We start from the raw sequence: 27,705 nt of genomic DNA on the forward strand, positions 1-27,705 counted from the left end.
AACACCTCCCTGATACATTACTTTAATATGAGACGTCCGTTCCACTTGACGGAAAATTGAAAGCAAAAATGTGTGTTTTGAGTAATATCTTAATCAATTAATCGATAATCGATTGTGTGCCTCCCTACTACAGACACAATAAAACTGTCTCCATGACAACCGTGAGCTTCGAACCTTCTATATTTAGACCACATTATGATAACTGAGGTATTGTCATGTCAACAAAAACGGTCCAACACCAACATCACATGATGTCATTGGAGACATAGCTGTGACAACTGAGCAAACTCCATCTGCTCAGGAGGACAGTGAAGGCAATAAAGCCCACTACATCCATCAAACATGATTTCTTGCTGATGCTAATGAGCTCTTATCTCATTCCAAATGTTTGTTATGAAAAGTTATTTGGTACAACTCCGTAATCGACAGCTCTGTTGAAAATTGTGCCTCCTGCAATGTCGCACACTGACACAAGAGCCAATGATCTTTTCATAATTGTGAGTCTCAAGGAACAGTTCTGCCGTGTCTGTGTGGACCTGAGGGATCTTTGGTATTTTATGGGGAAGTTAAATGTGTGTGTTTTGGGGGAGGGGAACGCTCTACCAGCCAATCCACACCGTGCGCTCTCTCTCTCTCCACAGCTCATCAGTGCGATATATCAGAGACCATCCCAGGGGGAATTTTGGCTTCACTGTAGCACAATAGGAGGAGGTGGAGATGCATTGTTCATCTTGTTATACACACACTGAGCTTATCAATTACATAAATATTTTAAATAGTGTTTTAATTATATGCAGCCATATTTTGTCCTAAACTCAACCTTCTCTGTAGTTACACTCACAAATTTGTGACTGTTTTTGTATTTTTTTTTGAGTGCTTAAGTTTGAGTGCATTGTACAGAGCCTGTGTTAGCATCTCTCTGTGTTTGCTGTAATTAAAGGCGCTTTTTCAAACAGTGATCATCAGTTTAGGATTGCGACTGTCCTGTGTTATAGATGTTCCTGCACAGCGTGATCACTCCATCATGATTCATTGTTGTGAGCAGCACACTGCTGTTCTCTCAGAGCTTTTTAATGTACTCTCTGTTCGTCTCTCACTCAAATGATGAGGCTAATTATTGTTAAGGCTATGCAAATAGTAGAGTAAGGTACACACAGAAGGGCAGGAGAGGAGTCAAGTTTGAGACACTTGTTCGTCCAGCCTCTCTCAGGGGCGTCTATACGAGAGCTTTGGGATCTCTTTGATGACATTCAGCCATCTGCTCAGGTGTCCACAACATTTGTGTTTTTCCCTGTGAGGCATTAGCAAACCTTGGTGTGATACAAAGCAGCACTAATGATCAGCTCATACATTGTTCAGTTTTTGCTCATGTTAAAAGACAGAGATGTTGGCACCATTGCTTTCCTCTATGATTTAAACAGGCTGTCTGCTTCGTTTGGAAACAGCCACATTGTGACAGCGTAGGAGATTTATGCTCTGCACAGCTTTTTGTTTGTAATTAGAAACGAAGTATCAGATCTCTCAGACTGCATTCATTCATTTTTCACATATCTGTTCATGCAATATTTTTAACAATAGGTACCCTTTGTAAGCAGTCACTTCTTGTTAAGTATGGTGTGACTGCTTTGTAGCAACACACAAATATTTCTATATTTCCTCCTTACAAGGTTGCAGGACACAGGCTGCTGTTGTAGTCCTGTCACCAAATCTGAGGTCTACAAATCATCCTGATAAGGGTCAGTGAACCTGAACACAACAAGGGGAAAAAGTCTTTGGTTTCCTCATTACTGACCACCATAAAAACACGAGATGACAGTATTTCAGAGTGACAGCGTGCCGCTTCATCGTGCTGCCGTTGTCACTGTTTAAGAGACGTGAAGAAGATGGCGGGAAGACATTGATTGTCACTCCATTTCTGTGGTCTAAGAGCCTAATGACCACATACTCTGCAGGACCTGCTGCACCATGACAAGTTAATTAGCCAGCGAGACTAAGAGCAAATTATAATGACACTGTGTTAGTGCTACGCTAATGTGCAAGTGATGCACAAGGGTGTTTCTCTCCCTCTCCTCCACTTTCTCTATCTTTTTTGCCTTAACAATGGCGTGTTGAAGACCAATTAAAAATACAGAGCTCTCTGCACACTCAAGGCCTGTCGCTACAACTCTGTAAAGGCCAGGGCTCGGCTATTGTCTAAGGTATTCAGAGGAACAGATTTATTATTATTCCAATGTAGGCCACCTTCACCTTCCATTACAATGATGGCTGAACATGGAGAACATGGAGAATCATAATGAAAAATGAATTAGTAGAAGATGAAGTGTCTCTGCTGCAGATGCCACATACATTCATGTTGCTGTTCTTCAGAAACGAGAGGCACACAGCTGAAATGGAAAAGTCGAACTGTCATTATTATTGAATATTTTAAAGATTTCTAACAAGAACATGGTCTTCACGGGGACTGACAGCCAGAGCACATTCATAATACATTGATTATTACACTGTTCATTGTCAAATGCCATAAATAGGAGGCTGTTACAAAAAGGACTCGTGTTTAATTGTGGCCCCAGTAATCTGTTGGACCGATCATGATTAACTTCTTCTGTCAGTCAAAGTGTCTCTGCTCCAGCTTCACATCAAAGTGCAAACAAAGATCTTCGATGGCATTGCTTTCCACAGGTTTATGTGTTAAATCAGGTACATTACCCTGAGGGATGTCACTTGAGTCAGTCCCTGATGTTTCAGACACCACTTGTGAAAAGATCTCTGGATTTGGATGTAGAAGTTGAGCCTATACGACCTCTGTGGTGCATCAGCATAACACACTTTCACCTTTGACCTATCTATTTGAATTGTATTACTACCTAGTGAGCTCTGTTTGAAAGACTATCTGGTAAGCTCATTGACTCAATTACAAAAATACTGTCACTTGCTGCTTTGCTGGACGCTAATAAAGACATCAATGCTGTCGGACAATTAAAACATGCCGCTAAACAGCAGCTGGGAGTAAGTTACTGATATGAGTTTAACAACCTGACACACCAGGTAGATTGTTACACATACCCATTGCATGGGATATCAATTATTGGTCAATCAATCTTTATTTATATAGCGCCAAATCACAACAAATGAAAAAATCTCAGAGGGTGATTGGACAAACTTTCTGTCCGTCACACTCATAACAAGCCAATCAGAGCAATGAAACATGTGAAATAGTAGGCTTGCAGTGCTGTCGAGGTCTAAACTACATTACATGAGCTGTGCAACCGCTGTCATGTCAACACACCATCATACAGTTTTTGCAAATAAAACATTTTAGTCCTTTGCTCTTCTTTTAATAAAGACATGTTGTCCAGTCCTGATAAAACTGCTGCTGTGGCGGCATCAACACACAAGTGTATCAGCTTGAAGCTTTACAATATGGATCTGCCTGATGACAGATGACAAATTTTGTTCAGATCAGAATTGACAAAAAATTATCCAATTCAATAAATACATTTGGACCATCACCACAAGTTATTTGTCTATTTGTTTGTCTAGTGCGCACTGACTATAGTCTAATTACTGTAATCATCATCTGTAAAAATCAACCTTACCCTGTCAAAAATCATATATTCTTTATATACATGGTGAATGGACTGTTCTTATAGTAGTGTACTACCCAAATAAACAGACTAACTTGCTCAATGGTATAATGGGCCTTACAGATAAAAACAGACATTCTCCAAGTGAAGGCATCCATTTAGTTCATACTTTAAAAAGTCTGCCTACCGGCGAAGCAGTTAGGAGTAGTTGGTAAGAGCTTGTGTCAGTCCATATAGGAGACTAGTTCCCTCAGCAGAAAGGAGAAGTTGGTAACACACAAGCAATTACCAGAGCTAAGTTCTTTCATGAGGAGGTTTTCTGGCACTTACTAATCCAATGACACTTCTTCTTAGGCAGCCATTCGATCCCTGGTCTTGATTCTTGAGCACTTAGGTCAAAATTCGAGCACAACATGTTTAAAGTAACATGGGGGGAAAAAACATTGCTCTGTATAAGACTTAAAGAACATGATTTCCTGCGTACTGCTTCAATAACTGCCTTTAAGAATAAAAAAAGTTCAGCAAGTCCTCAAACATCTTTTCTTGCTTACTGTGATGAAATCTCATAAGAGCCTGTCTTTATTATTAACCATGTTAAAAGGAGTGGAAGTTCAGGGCCGATTGAGTAGGCTGAAAACAGTGACCTGAGAAAAATGTCAGGTGAATCTCATTAAACATTTTCTATTCTATTGTTTGAGAATAAAGAGACTCCTCCAAAAACGTCATCCTCCCTCCAATATACTATTAAAACCTGTCTTTATGGCACGTATAAATAACCCTCAGCAGCCATATAAATAGAGTAAAAGTGAAGGAGTGGTAACACAGTTTACAGAAAAATAATATTAAAAAAAAAACATGAGCTACTTAAGTTAATACATTTTTAAATGTTCCTCTTGTTTCCTAAAAGGCAGGAATCTTTTTTGATGGGAGTACAGTGTTATATAATTCAGCTCAGTCAAATACTGTCTTATCCTAACCATCAAAGTCTATAGGTTGAAAGTATTTAGATTAGTTATGAGTTGAGTGATGGTCTGAGCAGAGGATATAATTTGCAGTAATGACTAGCGCTCATTATTCTCCTCCATTCAGGTCCTGAACTCTGTGAAAATCATTATGTGGGGGGAAATCAGAATGAAGGGGCGCTCTTTAAACCCAAACCCTCCAGGTCTCATTTGCTAATAAAATTCACAGAGGTCACCGCCGCAGAAAAGCACGGCTGCCGCTTCGGAAATGTCAATGAAGACAGGGCTATTCTCACTGTCTGCCACCAATCAAAAATGCTCTCGCTGTGAGGGTGAGGCTGTTAATGTGAGCAGCCATGGCCTCCACTCAATTTTCCAGAACTTTCCCTGTGTCCTTTGAAACATGAAAGAGGTCTGATAAAGTAACAGTGAATAAGTTTGGGCTCTGCGTATGAAGAAGCTGGCAGGTTTCTTTGACGGTGTCAAACAGGTTCACCCAAAACCATCCATCATGCCGAACACGATTCAGCTCTGTCATTTCATTCAGGTGGAACAACTGACCCTTATTATGCCCCATGACAGCATCCTTTGTTGCTGCATGTCAATCAGCAGCAATTGTCAATGGCTTAATATGTCATCTTAATATGCACTACGCACTATTGGTACTCCACGGCAATAAATGGGTCGTATAATGACCCATTTGGCTGGTAAAAACCCATTAAACAACACAGAGTGTTCACGTGAGTCACCTCGCTGCATCATTTGTCGTAATTGTACATACCATGCACACTAATAAGAAAAGACACCATGCAAATATGTCCTCCATCGTGACAGTACAGCAAGCTGTCATAATCCTGTTTATAGTAATGGCTGATATCCTGTTTGCTCAGAGCGCCGTACACTTCTTAACCCCACCAACATGCTAAATTGAAAATCGCAGTCTGTCATTCCCAGGAATTAATTCATGAATTGATCAGACGCTGTAATTTGCTGTTCTGTTTCGTCCCCTAATCATATAATGGGGTCTCTCCTTAACCTCACAACCTTGCCAACACTGTGCAAGGTGTGATTTCCACACAAAGTTGTGAATGGCTCAAAAGTAATTAGCTTATTTTCGCAGGATGGCACCCCCCCCCCCTCCTCCCTCTTCAACAGCAAATCCCATCTTTTGCTGATGTGATTTAAATTCTGATTAAATTTCTGACGTCCTTCAGTCAGTGGGTGTTCTCTCCTCTCTGATATTTTAAGTGGCTCTCCTTCTCTTTCATTTGAACATCTCACGAGGCAGCGTAAACAACACTTCTTGTCCAGGTAAGGCGGAGAGGCTTTATCAATTCATTACCTTGTGACTGACGTGGTCATAAAGGTGAGGAGTTTGCTTTTTAAAAGGATCCATTTTTTCTAAATGCATAGTACGAAAAGCATCCCTCCGGGGTTCAAGAGTGAGCTGCATTTGCATGAAGGTATTATGAACGGGGAATAAAAGAAGATCACCGTTACCCCATTCTGCCAATCCTTCACTATTGTCGAGGTGTCATCATCGACCAAGGGCGTACTATCAAAACAAAGACACTGCGTAACAAAGAGACAAAAACATTCAATTTCTCTCCTGCAATATATTTAGAACAGACATTAAGAATACACAATAAGTCATTTAGCTGGAGCTGCATTTGCTATTGTGCCTAACATAATACAAAAACCCTAATTAATCTCAGTTAGGGGACCTTCTTTCTCCTCCTCCTGCTGCTATTATTCCCCACAACGAGTCTCAAGGGAGAGTCAGGGAGCAGCAGCCTACTGCTGGCAAAATCCACGACACCATCAGAGAAGTGGCAGCCTTTTGCACCAGCTGGGGCTCACTAAAAACTGCTTCCTTCTCAATGGCATCTGGACTTCCCCGCTAGCATCAAACTGCAAACTTCCTCAACGAGTCAGCGTCATCCATTCATCTGTTAGATGGCTGCAACATATTGAAGAGCTTGTAAAATCAGAGGGTAGGGCGGAATAAGATAAATCTGTTTTTAAGAGATGATATAAATGTCTCTGATTCAAGTGTGGTAATTTTCCCTCCACATAATATGCAAACCAATCCAATATCCGACTTTGACAGAAATGTGTCCAACGCCGTTCTCCAGGGCGGTATGAGTGTTGTCTTGGCTGGGCTGGTTTTGGAATTGTCGTCCAGGACAGATGAGGCTCCTCTGTAATAACAAGACTGACAGTGAAAGGTCTGCCGGGGGTTCCTCCAGTTGGCTCGGGAGAAGGAACACACTGGGGAGTGCCCATGCAGACATCCAGAGGCTCAGAGCTGGGCTGAGCCTCTCCAAAGGAGCCAAAGCATGCAATCAGAGCTGAGCGGCGGAATAAACAAGACTACTCTCCATCCAGACGTAGCAATTAGGTAGGGAGCGGAGAGTCGTAAACAACCCAGAGTTTCAGGCGCTGCGTGTCTTTTCTTCATGTGGCCAAAAAGCTTGTCTTCCTTTTAGCGTTTCTATTCCGTTTTGGTACTCTTTTATTTACATGATGGGTTGTAATCGGGCCCGTTTGGTGGCTGGTTGCAATTTGAGCTTTTAGGGGTGAAGGAGAGTCTTCAGTTGACTGACATCAAATTCTGCAAAAGGCCTCCTATGAGGGTGTTCTCCACACTTACCACATCGACACCTCTTTTTAGGATGCTTCTTTAATTTACTCCAGAAGTATTTGGTACATGTATTTGCAATCAGATCTTAAATGGTGTGCAGCTTTCAGGGTGAATGTTCTACAGATTGTTAGGGCTTAAAAATTGTTTAAAATGAAAATTGTGTTGTTAAATGAATATATATGCTCATTTTTAATTTGATGCCAGCAACACATGACAAAAAAGTCAGAACAGGGGCATGTTTACCATTGTGATTCATCACCTCTTTTTCAAGAACACTCTGTAAACTTTGAGAACTGAGGAGACCAATGTCTGGAGTTTAAAGTGAAATGCTTTCCTATTCTTGCATGATGAAGGATTTTAGCTGCTCAACAGGTCCCCTTTGTTGTGTTATCAACGGGTGACAAGTCAGAACTGCAGGCAGGCCGGTTTAACACCTGGACTCTTCTACTACTGAGCCATGCTGTTGTAATATGTGCAGAATGTGGTTTGGCATTATCTTACTGAAAATAGTAAGGTCTTCCCTGAAAAACGCATTGTCTTGATGGAAGCACATGTTGCTCCTAAACCTGTACAATATTGTTCAGTATCGATGGAGCCTTCACAGATGTGTAAGCACAAGACACAGCGTCCATGATTTCCAAAAAGAATGTCAGATTTTGATTCATTAGACCACAGGACAGTTTTCCACTTCCCCTCAGTCCGTCTTAAACAGGCTCAGAGATGTCTCCTTTGTTTCTGGATCATATGAATATATGGTTTCCTCTTTGCATGACACAGTTTTAACCTGCAATTTTGGATGCAGTGATGAATTGTGTACATAGATAATGTTATTTGGAAGTGATTCTGAGCCCATGCAGTAATTTCCACTACAGAGTCATATCTGTTTTTAAAGCAGTGCCCAAAGATCCCTGCGATCCAGTATTGGATCTTAAGCCTTGACTCTTTGTACAGAGATTCTACAGATTCCCTGAGTCACATAATAATGTTATGGACCATAGATGATGAAATCCCAATATTCTTTCCAAAAGAATATGTGGACAATAAGAATGTCTTTATGCTGAAGAACATTATTCTGATATTTCTTTTAACTATTTGCTCACGCAGTTTCTCACAGAGTAGTAAACCTCTTCCCACCTTTAATTCTCAGAGACCCAGTCTTTCTGGAATGCCCTTTTTATACACAGTCGTGTTTCTAGCCTGGGTGTATTAACATGAATGTGCTGGCATCAAATTTAAACTGAGCATATATTTTTCATAAAACAGTAACATTTTTCAGTTTCAACATTGGATATGTTGTCTTTGCTCTATTTTCAATTAAACTTAATGATCTCCAATCAATAAGAATCTTTTTTAATCAACATTGTAGGCCACTTGTTTATGGAAATGCAAAAATCATTGTTGTGCTTAATTGAAAGTAGAATGAAACTTCCACGTCTATGAAAGAACATAAAAAGTCACGGGGCATAAACCAGATCTCCACAGCCTAACTTTTCATCTCACCCGGGCTAATAACAAATTATATTTTCATTGATTGTTGCCATACGATGCTAAACATGAGAGCTTTAGAATGTTTCAGATTATGAAGTACTGAGTTTGGACGTTTCTCGTGATATTGATTTTTAATTTGTCAGTGCAGTCCCAAAAAGCATTTTTTAAACTGTATTCATACTTCATGTATTCATGAAACACACTCAGTCTTTGAGGACAATAACATCCATCATCTTTCTTCCTTTAAAGTTCCAAGGACTTGATTTTCTTTGTAAGTCAGGGCAGCGGATGTTTAATTATCACTTAAATCGTGCATTTACATTGGCATCGAGAACACCTCTATTTGAACACATACTGTCTACAACCAGTTTTCAAAGTGTTTGAGGTAGTGATGCCTCCTGTTCAGAACAATCTGTTCTGTGAGTATGATAAGGTCGTTTTGTGAAGATTCATAAGTACAGGTTGAGAGTGAGGCAGCAATCAGAGGTGAGATAGCTTTTCCACCAGTGTGCCTTTCACCTAAATGCATTTCTACCCATCAACCCCCTCTCCAATAGCCCTAAAACAATTTCAGCCGTCAAGCACACTACATTTCACATCCCTTTCAATGCGGTCAAAGAGGAGAGATTACAATTTCGCACGGCAGGTTGAGTGCTCACACTGAGAAATGGAGAAAGAGCAGCAACCTGTTAATTACGCATGGTTCAAGATGCACAGGTAAAAAACAAGCCTGTCTGAAGTGTGCTCTGAGTAGGATGCACAATCAGGGACACCACTTAACCAGACATGGGATTTTAATCAGATATGTTAAATTTAGACCATGGGCGAGGTGTTAATTTGTAGGTCAAGGCTTTTCCAGATTTCGCTGCGACCTTTGCTCAGCCTCCATGTGTCCCGACATTAATCAATTGTGATAGAAAATAGTAGACGCTTCCCCCGCCATGGAAAGCAATTTCTCCGGGGTGGTTTAACACACATCATCCTGATCTGCACACAAACAGGTCTGGGCACTGGCTGCTTAAAATTAGTGAGGGCCTGCTAATTAATTCTCCCTCTGTCACTGGGGGGGCCCAGTGCAATCTATCTGTGATGCAGCCTTTGTGAGATTAGGCGTCAGATAGGAGAGGAAAACAATATCCATTAGTTTGAAACACTACCTTTGTTAAAACACGGAAAAGGCGTCATTCCATTAGTCTAATTCCTTAGGTGCCTTCTGCTGAGTGCCGGTGATATCTTCGCATTTCAAATCAAATGGAAAGCGATCAATGGAACATTAAAGAGACAAATTGTGTGCGACAGACGCAAAATGCAGGGAAAGCATTTTAATGAATTTCAATATGTGGCGGCCGAGATGTGTCTTCAATCAAAAGGGATCTGAATACTTGGAGATCAAATGTTGCTTTTGTCTCATGTGACAGACCCAAAGATGCTGTATTGATGATACTCAAGTAGATAAAAGATTCATCTATTTTTTTGTAATTGGTTAGAGAATAAAACAATTAAATATATATGTTGTCTTTTTAAAGTTTGTAACTCACAAGATCAAGTCTAAAACATGAGTATATAAGCTTCAATCAATGTTTATTAGTCCCTAAGACTAACTTGTTTACGTGGAGCCTCCTAGTGTATTTTAATTACAGTCACTTTAACAACCTAATCAGAAAAACGTCTTGTGTAAACACCTAAATCATCCGACTAACTGAGCTGGCCGTTTGAGAATAGTCGCACTTTGTGAGAAAAAAACAGAGCAGATTAAAATTCGTCATGTAATTGCTCCGTCAAATTAGTTGCATGTCCAGAATATTTATAATCATTGTGTGTGTATAGCCTGTCTTCTTTAGCCAAAGAATATTAGCTACTTACATGGATGGCTTATTTTCTGCCCTATGATACAGAGGTGCAATTTATTGAGCGACAGTGTTGTATGATGGTACCATGGCATTGCCAGACAATTGAAAATGCAAATAAGTCTGGAACCTCCCGTGTTGTTTCGGATTTTCAAGGAGGCTTATCATCTCAAAGCAACCAAACCTGTAACATTGCAGAGGCTTGCTAGGCTAGGTAGCTAGCTCCAGTGTCAAATTTGTATGGCTTGTTTGGCCCACAACATTCAAAGACATTCTGCATATGATTTAGTAGCATGCAATTCTGTATAATGTGACTATAATTCAAGACTTTGTGATAATTTCAGGAACTTGCCTTTCACACCTCACAGCTGAAGATAGTCTGTGTTTGAAGCACTGTCAAAACTGAAAAGCTGTATTGACCCTTATTTAGCATAGTGTATTATTTTGACATACAAATGAAAAACATGGGATGACCCTTGTTTTCTGCGGGGTTTTGTATACAAATGCCAGTATTAGCTCACAGTAGTTAACAGTGCCACTTTTCTTCAAATTGAATGTACCCCTCATGACTGGGGTCAGCCATCCCGAATTACTGAAGTGCTAAAGAGTAACAACTAACAACTGAGGTGGTATGCAGGCTGTGTCAGGTTAAACTGGTATGTAAACCCTTAGCCAGAGCAATGAAATGTGTTACCAGCACAGGCATGCATAGAGGACCAAAGGCTGGTGGTGCAAACTCTGCTAGTGTTAGCCACACTTCTTGTAAAGTTTGAAACTCTGAACATCTAGTTTTACCATTTGAGCCTTAAGGATGTTTCACTCCTGAGCTCTGATGGTTTTCTTTTATAACAGATTAAAAACCAAATCAAGAGTGAGATTCAGAATAACACTGCAAAACAACGTGAAGTTGTTTATCCGCAGACTATGTGATCCAGTGTTTAGCAATGTTAGATCATTTGTTCTCAGTTTAGACTTTTTTTGAGTGTTGTCTATCTTCAGAGAAGTTGGTTAGCTGGAATCTAAATCTATGATTTAACAACTAGAACATTAGTCACTTTGTAAAATCCCTAATGTTTCTGCAACAACCAAAATAGTTGAAAAAACGGACAGGCAACTGAGATGAGCAGCGAAAGAGAAGCTCCTCCCTTTGTGATCAGCGCAATCGGCCTGCCAACTAACTCATGGTAAAGACTATTGATGTTATTGCTAGACTATTGTCTTCTGCATTCAAACAATGGCTAATCACAATTTCACAAAATCAGTTTACAAGGGAGCTGGCAGAGAAAACACCATAGCAGGGTAAAGAGATTCTGCCATTTGCAATATTAGGCTCACTTCGTACAGAAAACGTCATGACATTTTCAGGAGTGCATTACACGTGTGAAAGGGGCTCCCAAGCTTTTCCCACCAGCAGCTGCCATCTTGGATGCTCATACAATGCCTAAAACTGCCTAATATTAGATGAAATCATGAGATTCCAGTTTGTGTGTGGTGTAATTTTTTTTAATCTAAGTGTTTCGTTTACTTTACTGGATTATAAACTTGTCATAATAAGTTAGTCAGTCTTATCTACAAAGTCCTGTATATTCTCCTGTGTACCATACTTCTTTTCACGCACTCAAAGCAGACAAATGCAATGATATAAACTATTATTCTGTACGGTCAAGGAATCATGATTCTTCTGTTCATAATCTAGTGTCACTGTCCTTACCTGAGGGCATCCATGGGTCTGAAGACGGCTTCTCTCTGGCAGTGGCCTGCTCCCAGTCAAGGTCATCATCCCTGCCTTGGCTGTATCCGCAAGCTGCCAGCGGCTTCTCAAAGTTACAATCGCCTGTGACAAAAGGAAGAAATTTATATGGTTATACAGTTTTCCCATTAACTTGCGGCTCAAATGAATGAATATATAAATTAAATTTCCCTTCCCTTTCCCTTTTTTTCCCCCAGCGGTATTCATAATGCAATATGCCAGACAATGAGATGCATTTAAGTGAGACAGAGTGAAGGATTACTAGAGTAGGCGAGGCACAACATACATTACCATCATTAGCAACACGGCAGTCCAATTTCACAATGACAAGTATGAAGTGTCCAAACTCCATCATCGTTAGGCATTATGTTCCAAAACTGCACCACCATCAGGGATAAATTGATTTATTTTTCTTGCCCGCCACAGAACTTTGCTGTTCATGCGCCCATACTCCTCAGAGCCACTCTAATCCTTTTTACAAGCTGCTTGTAAAATGACAGCAAGCAACCATTAGGGCCAAGCTTCAACAGGGCTTGGCGTGTGATCGATTAATACAAATATCCCTTTATTTCCCTGCACCTCAAAGGCCACACAGAAAATGTGAGAGTTGAGCTATTTTCCCCCCAAAGTGCTTTTCAATCCAGTCATAAATCTACAAAAAATGCATGTCAGAACAGTGTGTGGCTTGAAAGGAGTTCATACGGTGTAAAAAAGATTGTGCAGCATATCGGTGGCTTTTACACAGTGGGAGGGTGTTGTTACAGGAGAGTCAGACAAAATGATAAAATGCTGGTTAAAAAACAAACTGATAACAGACGCACAGGATATATTACCCTGCTTAAATCTGAAAAGGCTTTCTTTGTTTTTATTAAGTTTCTTTAAGCAGATGACGTACAGATTTTATTCTTCTTCCTTTGAGCCAGAATCTATGCCGAGCCAAAACCAATATCTCATCTCTTACAAGCTCCCTTTGACATTCTGCTGCATAAAGGCTACGAGCTGGGGTTTTTGTTTTCCCATTTATCTCTCTGGTGACATTTACAGTACACGTGCAAATGAGTGGCCAAACGAGGAGAACACAGGATAATTAATATCCAGCTGCATAGGGCAGCTGCTAATGATATATTTGCTGCTTTGTCTGTTTTCTGAGGGGGTGGACACACAAGAGGTAGTGACTGCCAAAGTATCACAGGAAAAAGGATGAAAAATTGTTGAGAGCTGGTCCAGAAAATCATTATCTCTTCTAGCTAATAATACCACTGAAGCAACCTGTCAGGATGAGAAGCTAACATAGCTGCACCTGTGTGTTAGCTAGCTAGGTTTACTGCTAAGTGTTAAACATGAATCAAAACTGAACAGTAACAGTTTACAAAGCCAAAAAAGAAACAACAAAAGAATATTCAAGTGACAGACGTACTTGAAAGTAGCAGGCAGACAACAAATCCAGTCCCCCATCCATGTCTCTGCTGTTCTGTTTAAGCTGACAAAACTAACGACGTTCTTTACAGCAATTTGTCATGCTAGAAGCTCGCTGTGGTAAGCTAAATTCATTATCAGATTAATAATGCCTTATTTCCTCCACCTCAATCCTCCTAGTACCACATGGAAACTATCTTTTAATTCCCTTTAACTCATTCAGAATCATTTCCCAACTCCTCCACTCGCACTCACCTACTTAACGTTAGGAAGTCAACCGCTAAGTGTTTTTAAATCACTGTAAGATAGCAAGCATTAAAACATTTAATATAAGCTAGCTAAATGTGGGTCACAGGTGTAATCAATTAAATGTATTAGGTCAGTAATGAGTTACTATGAGACTTAAAGGAAGGCCTCACTGGTTAAGAAACTAATTTTCTTCCTACTTTAATTGCAACAAGACCCATTTGTTAACTTAGCACGGAAATGTCCTGTTATATGAGGTCAAATATGAAACCAATTTAAATCCATTTCAATAACATTAATTTAAACTTCAGAATTTTTAATGTCACTTTTTATTGCTTTATTTTCTCTAATTTATGGTTTTTCAATGTGATAGAGTTTCAATATTTTGAAGCTCTACTTTTCTATGATTTCAAGTAGTATTTATTAACTTGAGTGACTAAGCTTTGCACAAATACTTTAGTGTGTTTTATGTTGCAGTTGCATGTATACAACTTTCTAGCAGGGTGTCAAAAGGGGCCCAGTCTTTATCATTATACATCAATAATCCTAAAAACAATACAATAAACTATATTAATTAGAAATCCTTGTATATATTACCTACATTCCCAGCGCTTTTCTAAACTATTCTGTGCTTCTTTACTTACTTATATTGTTATTTTATTTTATTCTTATCATTATCTTATTCTATTGCTTTTTTCTATTAATATTTTGATATTCGTAGTGGCACTGGTGAGGCACAGAGGCTACAGTCTTCGTCACAGGGGTTGCCGGTTCGATTCCCCCGCCGGTCGACCATTTGCTGCATGTCTTCCCCCGCTCTCTACTCCCCACATTTGCTGTCTCTCTTGAGCTGTCCTATCAAATAAAGGCAAAAAATATAACTTAAAAATAAATAATAATAATAATATTTTGATACTCGTAGTTATTTTGTTTAAGTGCACCTGTAATGACTGAGTTCCCCCCCCTGGAATAAATAAAGTATTTCTGATTCTGATTCTGAAGTTGACAAAATCTTCATAAAGACTATATTAAACTCTGAAAATGTCCATCTACATCAGTGCTAATACTTTTACCCTCTAATCTCATGTGAGCAACATTTTTAATTGTTTTCAGCTTAGTCTTGAACTGTTCAGTATAAACTGGATCTTGATTGTCAGGACGATAAGCATGCTGTGTCCTTCCCTTATATTACCTTATCTATTTGTAACTGTAAAAAAGAATAGCAATTATGTTAAAACACTCCCATGTCTAACTCACATACTGCTTATTTCCATGTCTTCCATATAGTTGACTTTTACCGGCAAGCTATTATGCTAAGTTCATTAGCATTCCCTAACAGCTGTTAACTGCCATTGTATAATTGGGTACGAGTTAGTTCATTATTCTGTGGAGGCAGTGAAGCAACGGATCCACCTACAGCAGCACAATACACACAGCGTGTGCAACCTGTAATGTCTATTGTTGAATAAATTTGAACTCACAGTAACAAGGGGCCAAAAACTTATATTCAAGCTGAGAGTGTATATAGGAATCTGAATGACAAAAACTCTTGAATCCACATTTGCATGCCCTTAAGAGAAACTCTCAACCCCCAAAGGTTCAGTTGGAGCTGTTCTGTGGCCAACAGTTAGAAACTGTGGTTGCCTTCCACCTCCATGGAGTGACCGTGTGAAACAAGGAGTACGAGGGCGTTACTGAAAAAGAGCTCCGTGCTAAGTCAACTTTTCCTCTGCATAAATAAAAATGTTGGTGCTGCCAAGATGCAACTTGGACAACATTAACATGAGTCTCTGGCTACAGCGTCACAGGGACTGGCTCCGTTCCATCAATATTTTGACTCAATAGTTCCAGGATCCCTCGCCCCATGCCGCCCACCTTCCTCTCACAGCATGGCAGTGCTCAAACAAACCCAAAGAGGTGACTTTTATTGGTGTTTGATATTCAAATCGATGGCATTGGCGAGGAGCGGAATGTATTCTGAGTCAGTGGGTGATGAGAGTGGAGGGACAATTTCAAACACTGAAGGTAAAAAAAAAAACATCAAAAAGAATATGCAAGAACCAGAGCCCAGTTCTTGTTTAATTTTGAGATTCTAAAATGTCAGCTCTCTGTTTAATAATGAATCAAGAAAATGAGAGGGGCGAGCTTTCAGTTAAGAAAAATATATGCTGTTTTTATTGCACTCATTCTCAGACAGTGGCAATATATAGGTTGTTGATAAAATATGGATTATATCCCCAATACGTTTTTTTCACCTGCAGTTGTAGCTGTGATATGACTTTTCATCTTGATGTATGAAATGCAGATATGCTTGAGGTGAGATGTTCTGCAATACTGTGTGCTCTTGAACATTGTTTTGATTTTTAATAACAGTTTACACACAGACTTCATTGTTTTACACGTCTATGCAGATATGAATTTATTTGCACATTAACTCTGGATGACTGGAGCCACACAGAGAATGAAAACTAGACTGATATTTCCAGAGTAAAGTCATAATTTAGAAGAATAAAGTCGGGAAGTGGTAAATATATGAGAAAAAGTCATAACGTTTTGAGAATAAAATCCTAATATATATATATAAAAAATAGTTAAAGTAAACTTATGATCCTAAGAAAATAAAGTTCTAATTTCATAGCTGTATTTATATGTGTAAGAAGTTGTGTCCAGGCAATGATTAATCTTTATAAATAACATACCGGGGATATCAGAGGAGCAGCCAGCCGCCTGCACACAAATGAGAAACATGGATTATCTTGTGAAGTTTTGCCACAGAGTTATCATCAACAGCTGAGGACAAACAGCAGTTGCAGAAGTGTGCACAGACGGCCTGTCACCAAAGTAAGACCTCACAAGATGCTCCACCTTCCTCATTTTAGTGCAGACGGCTTGCTGCTCCTCTGATCATCAAATTCAAATTCATGTATAGGCTAACAATGCCCAAAAATTATGAACTTATTCTCATAACACTACAACTTTGTTCTCAAAAGTGTATAACTTCATTCTTGGTATCTACTTTTCCTCCCATAATGTAGTCCTAACACTCTGTTGTAGGTATTCAACTCTTGTGTTTTCATTTGAAATGTAAATTCGTAAGAGGTTTAGATGTTATGCATATAATTAGAATATTTATTGCCTTTGTGTTTACACTTTAAGTTTGTTTTTTTGAATGAACACAAAATTGAATAAACAAATCAGAAAGCTACAAAAGAAAATATAACACAATATGAGTACAACAGGTGGCCGAGTTCAAATAGCTTGCAGTGTGAAATATAAAGACATGGTCTTCTCGGTCTATGATGGTGTATTCAAGCACTATGACAGCTTTCCTCAAAGTGCATTCAAGATTTCCAGATATACTGTCCATATATCCTTTTTCATATTTTTTTTTGCAGTGTATTGACTGAAATTACTCTACACTTGCAACGTGCATCACATAGATTTTTGCCAATATATAGCCTTATTTTCTAAACATTTTTCATGCCAGAAATGATCAAAGCAGCAATAAAAAGCTCACCTTTTAGCACAGTAATTAGAAACCAGTCTGAAATGAGAAATGTGGTGATTATAAACTAAACCATTTTGCACAGTCTCTTGGAAACTTCTTATTGATTCTGTATGGATCTGAGTGGAATGAACCCATTCTGCTTTTTCATTGACAAAACTGAGGAACTAACAACATTGGTTGCCAAGCTGAACTATTTTAGCCATTAAGACAGGGTTAACAGGGCTTGAACAAGCAATAAATCTATTTACAATGCTTTGTTCGGTTACATATGGATCTCCGTACCAGGCATCAGAATTGGGAAATGCTCCAATAACGCCTCCAAGATATTATTGATCTGCTGGTTTAGAGGTAAACATGAGGGCATCTTGTGCAGAAATTAGAAGGCATCGTAAGCTTTCTTAAATGTTTGAATTCCCCACTATGAAGGCCAAAAATCAAAAGAGAAACATTTCAATCACATGTTGCATGCCATCAATAAAAGCAGCTGCCTTTGAGTCAAAAGATTGTACACATGAATGCATATGAACGCATCAATCAATAGCATCATAATAGTCCCTCTCTCAGTAGGAGGTTTATATCGCTGCCAGTGTGTGGCACAACCCCCATATAATCAGCCTCGACAGCTGCTGAAATAGATATCCCAACGAGGGGCTGCCAACTCTCTGAAGGAGATTTAACTTTCAATAAAAGCTTCTATGAGGTGTGGGTAGTCTGGGTCTACAGATGAATGTGCTCCACCCTGTCAACATTCCCCTTTCAAGAGACGCAAGCAGCTTGAAGCTAAAAAGGTGGCCCTAGATATGTCATGAAACAATTTATTCCTGAGTGAGAACACACAATAGTCTTTATATTCTCACGCAGAGTGCATTTCAAAGAAATCTATCCATCTTTTCCTGGACTGAGCCAGAGGCCAGAATCAATATCTCAACCCCTCAATGCTGGAGCCAATTTCTCCTAAAGATTTTCAAGTCAGACTTAAAAGGCCTTTTGTTATTGCACCTGTAACAAAAGTAAACTTTAAGCATTAAAAGCTGTGTTTGTGTGCGCGTGTGTGAAACTTCAGTGCTGTAGTGGAGCTCTGTGCACACTGTCTTCTCTCTGAATGCTGGTGAATAAGACCAGGAAGGATTGTGAGAGTGAAAAAGGAATATTGAAAAAGCAGATCTGCAGTGAGGCATTAAATAAAAAATAAGCTGTTTTTGAGAGTCTTCAAAACATCTCTGTGGTGAGGTAGTTATTGACTTTGCTGTTTTACCTTTGCAACTTTGTAAAGTTTTTTTTGTGCTTTCATTAATTGTGTGTCTGTTCCTGAAAAATATGGCTATCAAGGATCAAGATCAGGGAGAGTACTCTGGTGATAACAGTTTGTGGTCACACCCTTTTACAGGGCTCTCAAGTCTCACGCTTTGGGTGTGAGACTTGCATTTTAACTTGTTCACATGCTCACATGCTACACTTCGTATTTCTCACGCACAATCATTACTAGGACAACGGCCACCAAGTTGCGCTGCTTTTCCTTCAGAATGAGTTTTCCACGCTCCAGCTAATCAAAAAGAAAGAAAGGAATATAGCTACCCACCAGCCAATCAAAAAATAGCATCACTGTATCCGGGTAAAACAACCCAACAACGTTACGTTCCGAAGAAAAGGATGTGCATTCACAATGCAGACTGACCGCAGGTTAGAAGACGACCAAAATCTCACTCTGAACTGAGTTCAAAACTTGAGAGCCCTGCTTTTAAAATGAATAGTCTGACAATCTGAGTAATACAAACATTCAATATTTATTCACTTTATTTGCCTTTTCATTTGCCAAGACTTAAATGAGAAGATTGGAACCACAGATATCTGTCCATTCAAGAACAAGCTTGAACAAGCAGCTAGTTAGATTAGCCTGCACGTAATTAACTACGTGTATAAACTATGCAGACCACAAGTTCTGCTATTGGTTTGCCAAGTAGCATCATATTAAACAAGTACAAAAAAGCATAGAAATCGCACTACCAAGTAGCGTTTGGGGGAGTACTACAGAGAAACATGATGACTCCAACAAGTACGCAGTACTCACAATGTCATAGACCACTACAGTGTTGCTACAGCTTACAATCAAGGCAAAGGGGTAAGCCAGGCTTAGACACACTCAGAAAACAGTCAAAGGCTTTACACAAGATCACAAAGCCTCCAGGTAAACCATGTCAATTCGGTTTGCTGAGTGAGGCTAACATTAGCAGAGCTAGCACCACCAGCCTTTGGTCGTCCCTGTTAACACCCACATGTCCGCGCTGGTTACTCATTGCTTTTGTCCAGTGGTTATATGCCAGTAGGGATGGGTACCGAATTCGGTACTTTCATAGGTACCGACTGAATTCCGTCGGTACTACCGAGTACCGTTTCATGTAAAATCAAACGGTACCATGTTTCAGTACCTAAACGCATCCCTGTGACTTTGAGGAAGTGGAAGAATAGGCCATTTTCCATACTTTCGCCCTGTAATAAAGTTTGAGACTGATCCGGTGGACATCTCTGCTCTCTGCTCTCTGAGGATTAAGTTTATTTTATACAGTCTATGGTTGAGACAGACTCTCTCGCTCCAACTACCTGCCCTGTTTATAACCGTTCCTGTGTGCGTGTAACAAGTAAGTTGTGTGTCCTGTTATTATAAAGAGACGGAGAACTTACTTTTTCCCGTCCGCAGGCATTCACATGTTAATTGATAAACTCCCGAAAGAGCAATTAGACGCCACCAATTGAGCATGTGTCAGCTAATATATCTAATCACCTATATAATCCTGTTTCTGTTCATTTCATGTTAAATTAAATAAATATGTTAAATTAAACAAATTTGAGATTTTTTTTATTTTTATTAATATTTATTACCACATAAACACACAAAAGTACCGAAAATTGGTAATGTTGAGTACCGGTACCGATTCCCAGGTACCGGGTATCGGTACCGTATCGATTCAAATGTGAAAGGTACCCTATATGTCAGTTTAACCAGACACAGCCTACATGCAACTCTACCTCTAGATTAAAATACTGACAAACTCTGAGAAACAATCTCTCGTCTGTGCTTGTTTACATTGGAGTAGTAGAGCATTATAGCATCATGTCAGTAGCAATTAACAAGAGCTAAAGCCTGAGCTAGTGGTGGGTGGCTACACAACATATGGCCAGCTTGACTGTCAGTAATACAAAATATGAATAACTAATTTAACAGTCAGTAATTCATGTGCCAACCAATGTGGGTAAATGCGTTTAATTGCTCAGCCAACTGAACATGCACACACATCTGTAGTTAGCACCTGTACAATAATTACCAGCTAAAACATAATTACTGGGCATTTGCTACCCAGTAATCTTTACACTTACATAAGCCATGTAACAAAGCAGGCAAATGATCAACACACCATTAGTGAGGTGTGTACCTCTAGCTTGAGTGGCATTAGACAGAATATCCCCCAGTGAGGAAACTGAGCCCTCTCCCAGCATCACCACTGCTTTGGTCCCAGTGGCAGATATCATTGCTGCAAGACCTCCTTAGCCCCTCTGCCTATTCTGCAATTACCGGCCGTCCAACCTGCTCTGTCTGGCGAAGAAATCGCAGGTCTGCTCTTTGCCCCAATCTGCCTCAGTGTCTGCACTTGTTTTAACAAACATCTTGTCTGCCGGCGTCCCCGCAGACTGAAACCACAAGGCAATCTTGGGTAATTTAAAGCCAATGTCGACTATCTCCCTCCACCACCGCCAGTTTAGAGCTCCAGAATCCAGCAGCTAAGCCCCTTAGGGACTGATAGGCCTTTTCACTCTAGCCCTATTTCACTTATCTATTGGCAGCTCCTGCCGCGTCCTATCTCTGCCCTGAATTGCATGTACATATACTATCTGTTTAGGGACTTTGAACTGTGGGATGGGATTTAGACAATCAATCTCAATATCATTATCAATCACATCTTGCTGTTCACCACATTGATTGGAGGGGAAATAAAGAAGCTGGAGTGGAGATCTCCACTGATAATCTGCCAGGCTGAGCCATGCTCTTGTCAGCAATGTTTTGCAAGACAAAACTGTCAAATCACATCTCGTGTGACGGATCAAAATCAGGGCAAAAAAAAGGAATTTGCATTTGTTACAAGTCTGTTGTTGAAATGACTTATGACGTATGAAGCTATGAATATTTTTGTTTTAAAAATATACTTCACAATTAGAAAAAAAGCCCTTTCGCACTGTGTGTAACTCAAACCCTCTCATTATAAAACACTGTCTTCACTCGAGGGCATGTTTTGTGGTCTTGTCAACCAAATATCAACTTGATGAACGTGCTTTACATCAGGGTACAACATAGCTCCTGATCAAATCCACCCTTGTGCCTGGTTAGATATACATCGAAGATGACAGGCAGCCTTCTCCTTAGATATGCAGAATTTTGACAGATGATTTCCAGGCTATGTGTGCCAGTACAGGGCCTGACGTTCTCTTCCAGTGCGCCTGTCAGAAACTTCCAGTAAATGACTTCAAATCCATCTCCATTCTGAATAACCTGCCAGGCACCAATTAAGATGAATGTGGAATCTCACTCAGAGACGTGGAACATCCTTATTGTCATTTTTTCTCTAAGCAATAAAAATGAGGACTGTGGGCCTGTCTGCACAGAAGTACCCTGTGGTGATAACACCAAAAATTATGCTAATTCTCCCTTTAGAAGATGTCCATCTTTGACTCACTTCTTCCAAGAACTTTTCCAGGAAGGTTGAGGTCAAACAGAATAGTTCAGAAGCTCATTTGCACTAAAAAGATTTAGTTTAGTCAAATTTAATCAAATTCTGAAGCCTTAGGACAACCACCTGCTGTGCACTGTGTTTGGATTGCAGAGAGGTGGCTTAGACACATCCGGACTCCAACTTGACAGCAGCAAGACTGGTTAACAATGGCTTCTGCTCCTATTGTTCCCAGCATCCTTAGCCGTGTCTCTATCCACAGAGAGTAACAGTCAGGCTGTCTCGGTATGTCTGCCCTCCAGAGAAAGAGAGGGAAAATAAGGCTGTGTTTCCTATTCAGCTTAATGCCTGTTGATACACTGAATGGCAGAATGAAATAAGCTTGTTTGGCTTCCCATTTGCTAGTGTTCAACATGCCCCCAGAAATGATATGGTGACTGAGCACAAAAGGCGCTCCATTAAAATCACTGTTTATTTGTTGCATTTGTTGTTAGAGCTGCACCGAGGAGCAGACGCTTTCTGATCAGCGAGGTGAGGAGAAGCTGTGAGAAATACTCAGACTTTGATTGCAGAATATCCTAAATAAAAAAACAAAGAAACATCCTGCTGTGTCTGAATGCCTTACTACTGTTGATGTGCCTCCTCTCCTGCAGACTCAACTATTGGAGATGGTTTAAAGTGGAATTAACCCTCTGCATTGATTCACAATACAGCTGTAGCTAAGACGGGAAATTAAAACTTCCTCCAGTGCAGTTTCACATTTGATCCAGGTGTGATGGGCCACTGGCCGGAGCTTCAATCAATAGAGACAGTACAAGAGAGGAGGAAAATAGATCCACAGCTATACGGGGAGAAAGAGATACGAGCCCTGTCTTTACTCAATGCTTAAAACCCCCTTCTGGCTCTCTCTGATAGAAGACAACATCCCAATCCCACAGTGGCCGACCCTTCAGACTGAACCCCTTCAATCCTCCCAAAACCTGCTAAATCAACAAACCTTTGAATCCTGCCTGAAGAGTGTAACAAAGAAGGGATAAAATGCTAATGTCAGTATCTGCAGCTCTCCCCCCCCCTGTTCTCTCAGAGTTTCCCAGAGTCTAATTTGTCAAACATGCAAGTAACAATGCCAGAAATTAGCCCAAAGGGAGGATTCCTCCAGAGGAGGGAATGATTATGTTTGATCATGAAATAAACAAGAATATTAACATGCTTTGTTGGTTTTCCAGAACTGGAACAAATGCTTGTTTTTATGTGTGGAGGAGGGAATAATTCAAGGTTGTATGTCAAAGAATTAGGAAATCACTGAAGCTAATTAGAAAAGTGTAGAAGAATAGAAGAAAGGTTGAATCAATCCCTCTTGAGAAAGAGAGAGAATCTAGGCCACAAGGCAAAAAAAGAGCTTGTGCATTCAGGCAGAATCATCAGCTTGATGAAATATCATTACTTAGCTTTTGTGTCATGACGTATCGTCAATCACATATGCATTGCTCACCACACACAGCATACAGAACTTTAAAAGTCCAAGACCAGATGGTGCAGAGGTGGAAGGTCGATCCCAGCCCAGGTGAAGGGTTAGGTGTTGATCTGAGTTTTGCTTTGACAGGTGTGGCTAAAGAGATCTCAATCCCTGTGGGAGCTCTTTCAAAGTGCCGTCTTAGGGTCTTCACCTGCACACTTCAAACAATTCAGACCCTTTGTTTCTCTGCTGAAGCCCAATAAATCAGCTGCTACCTGAAAGAAGAACCCGGGGCCAGGCCAGGATTAATCCTCCTGGGTCGCTAGGAACGGGAGGGGGGGGGCAACGTGGAAGAGGGCACATGGGCCCCCCTCTTTTCAAATCGAAAGCGTGTGCTGGGTTCTTGTTGTGCTTGGCAACAGCAGAGTCTGCAGGTTGGTCAGTGTGAATCTTTAAAAGAAGTGGGAAGAATCCTGACTCCTTGTGTTTGACTCAGTTTGTATACAGCCATGACATTTTAAGACAATGTAGATAATTACACCTATAAAGATTGCTAACAGCATTGACCATGGCCTTTCCCTTCTACCAAACAAGGCACATAACAATATCCTCCGCATGATGTCAACCTTCTACCCAAAAGGCAATTTGTGCAGCTAGCATTATAGTCCATTTCCACTGTGAGAAAACGCTGCCCAGCATCACAGCTAAAAACACTGATCAAATGTCAACCATGTGCAGCAACCATTCTCTGCAGCAAGTTGGAAAAAGTGGGCCACACTTGGATTATTTAGGTTTGCTAGTGGTGAGTCAATAGGCAGAGTCTGCACACCATTTGATAACCTATAGCCTACAGATACACCACACGTGCAGCTACAATATAACCCCATAGGCCGGCATTGTGGTTTGTTGTGTCCAGTGAAAATGACACTGTTGCTGGTTGGCAGATTACACTTCCTGTCTTTGGGGTTACAAGCTCTGGCCTAATAAAATAAGCGGCTCCCCGGAGACTCCAAGTCAAGGTAGCTGTACTTTCTTTTTACTTCTCCTTGTACTAGCCGAAAGGTAGCAGACAAAATTTGGCACTCGCTCATTCAATGTAACTCAACCTTTTGGTACAAAAATGGTCATCGAAATTTGGTACCCAAACTATTCAGAACTCAACTTTGCTGCTGTTGCACACATTCATTTATAGTAATGATTAAGTAGTGTAGTTTTTTGAATGACAGATCTATATTCTAAATTTTGATGGAAAAACTTTTTTTAATTTGTTTTTGGGCCTTTTTTCCTTTATTGGATATAGGAAAGCTGGAGAGACAGGAAATGTGGGGAGTAGAGAGAGGGGGAAGACATGCAGCAAATGATAGAGGCCGTGAGTTGGACATGCGACAGCTGCAACGAGGAATGTAGCCTCTGTATACGGGGCGCATGCTTAGACTGCTAGACCAATGGCGCACTAACATTTTCATTTTTACTGTAATTGAATATTGGTTCCAAATATCTGTCATCGATTTCATGAACTACTAATAATCAGTATCGGTATTGGTATAGGTATCGGTATCGTATCGGTCCTGGAAAACCAATATTAATGGACCCCTAATGTCTTCAGGTTCTTATTTACAACACAGACTCAGGAGGGGTAGCAATTTTGTTTTCTCATATATGTATCTCTGCACAAATACGTAAATAGTTTATGTTAATATCAAACCATTCGCCTTAGTAAGGTCAGAATTTTCCAAAATACAGATACAGCATTGTGGCCCAGTTTTTCACTATTTCTGAGTTCTTTCATTCACCACAACAAGCTACTTTTTTAAGTAAGTGGCATGAAGTAAAATCAGTATTGGCTGTAACTGATTTTCCATCCTGTTATTTTAACACTAAAAATAAAGCACTCACAGTTGAAATAAAGTTCCAAGGATTACCTGTCAAGTAGCATGAATCTGATTAGACACTGCAGCCTCCTTTAAATATGATAATGCATGTACAGATCACCCCACTCTCTCAGGGACAGATGAGACTTCTCAGCTGGTTTGTTATCACTTCAGACAGTCAAGTGGTATGAATAAGTCAAGGAAACAATGGAATTCCCTGAGTCTCATTAATATTATTAAAATTTAAATCCAATTATTGTATGGCGGCTCATGACCTATTTTCAGCTTTAAGTGTCCCATCAAACCCTAACGCGTTACAGCGAGTAGATTAACCTGTACAGTTTTACGGTGGAGCTCAAGTTCCAGCAGGGCGATCCTTTGGGAGGCGTTGGTCGTGTCCCCTGCAGGAGAATATTACGATCCAGCCACGGTCCAATCCGGGTGAATGATCGCAGGTATTAGACCAGAGCACACAGACCTGTGAGGCACAGCATCTCTCTGATCTCTCTTTGCACTGCAGGTTTTTTTTTTTATTAACAGTGTGACAAATGTCTGCACAAAGTCACAGAGCAAGCACATTCTCACTGGACACTGAGGGAGGCCTGGATAAACTGAAGTTGGTTCTATGATTACAGCTGATTTACAGATTGAGGCTAAATAATCTGGTTAGTTTAGTGTATTAATATAGAACTAGAAAGCAGTATAATTATAAGAAAACTGCTGAAGTAATTATGAGGATTTATAAAGATCCTTTTGGTCCTTTCTCAGTTTGGTTATTCAATTCATTCTTCAACAGAAAAGTATTTTTATTTCTAAATTAGTGATATTATTTATTATTTTGATGCTCAATTCATCTCTTTAAGTTAATTAAACAGCGAAACATAAAATTGTTTCCAGCTTCTCAAATATAATGATTCTCTGTTTTCACTAATTCATGAAATATTCTTGAGTCTTGCATGACTGATCAGATGAAACATGGCATTTAAAGACATCACTTTTCGCTTTGGAAATTAGTGACGCACATGTTTTAATCTTTAATCTTAATTTTTTTTCAGACTTAAATTGTTAATAACTTTATGATTATGAAATAATCGAATGATGAAATATCTGTCTGATTATTTGATTATGAAAAACTGTCAATTTAATCTCAGATTAATAGAACATGCAACATCTAAATCCATTAAAACATTCAGTTCAAACACATTTATGATACACTTAGAGACCTGGAATAAACCATGTGTTTCCTCACAAGGTAACGCTTACACATATGCTGTATGCGATACCACATAAACAACATATTAACTTCTACATACTCAAACAATATGTACTGCATCCTGCCTACTTACTTGATGCCATTTAAAATATACTGATGCACATAATCTCTGCGTCACATTTTTTATCAGTCAGGTATTTTCAATTCAAGCTGCACTATTGTGCAACTTCACTGAGCTGTGTATTGAATTCAATCCAAGTAATACAATACATATCATTATTTATACACCTTTGTATTTATTTGAATATGTTCAAAATCTTTATAAAATGTATTACAGGCGGCACAGTGGTGCAGTGGTTAGCGCTAATGCCTCTAGGCAAGAGAGTTCCCAGTACGAGTCCTGGTCTCCCTTATGCATGCGTGGGTTTCCCCAGGCTACTACAGCTTCCTCCCACAGTCCCAAAACACATATGTTAGGTTAATTGATCACTGTAAGTTGCCTGTAGGTGTGTATGGTTGTCTGTCTATATGTCTATATGGCTCATCCAGGGTGTACCTCTCACCCAATGACGGCTGGGATAGGCTCCATCTACCTCAATGACCCTGAATGGGATGAGCAGTAACCTCCATTAAACGTACTACCTACATTTGTATGTCTGAGTGGCGAGCTCCGCTATTGGATAGTCTGCAGAGCTGAAATGCATTTTGGGGCGGTAGAGTTTGATGAGTGAGATCCAGTCTTAAACTCATATATTCAGCCAATCTACAGTACACGAAGGCATCTCTCACACACACACACACAAATTGCATAATATGAATTTGGATCATACTGCTCACTCAATGTGGTGCCACAGTTTTTTGGACACACCCACACATGCATGCAAACAAATATACAAACATACACAAACAACAGATACACCAAACACAAATGTGCACATATTGACATGAAAAGAACACAATTACACACCATATGGACACATGAATATACTGGATATGTTCCAA

At 39.9% G+C, this 27,705-nt stretch overlaps 1 protein-coding gene across 1 annotated transcript in view; it reads right to left on the minus strand.

The window, feature by feature from the left end:
- The window catches only part of LOC117826497 (receptor-type tyrosine-protein phosphatase mu-like), a 191,731-nt gene that overhangs the window by 131,996 nt on the left and 32,030 nt on the right, over positions 1–27,705 (minus strand). The window contains 1 exon segment of the mRNA XM_034702595.1: positions 12,237–12,359. Within this exon segment, the coding sequence (XP_034558486.1) occupies positions 12,237–12,359 (123 nt within the window).

The sequence above is a fragment of the Notolabrus celidotus genome, chromosome 15 (genome assembly GCF_009762535.1).
Source record: "Notolabrus celidotus isolate fNotCel1 chromosome 15, fNotCel1.pri, whole genome shotgun sequence".
In the NCBI taxonomy this organism is placed as follows: domain Eukaryota; kingdom Metazoa; phylum Chordata; class Actinopteri; order Labriformes; family Labridae; genus Notolabrus; species Notolabrus celidotus.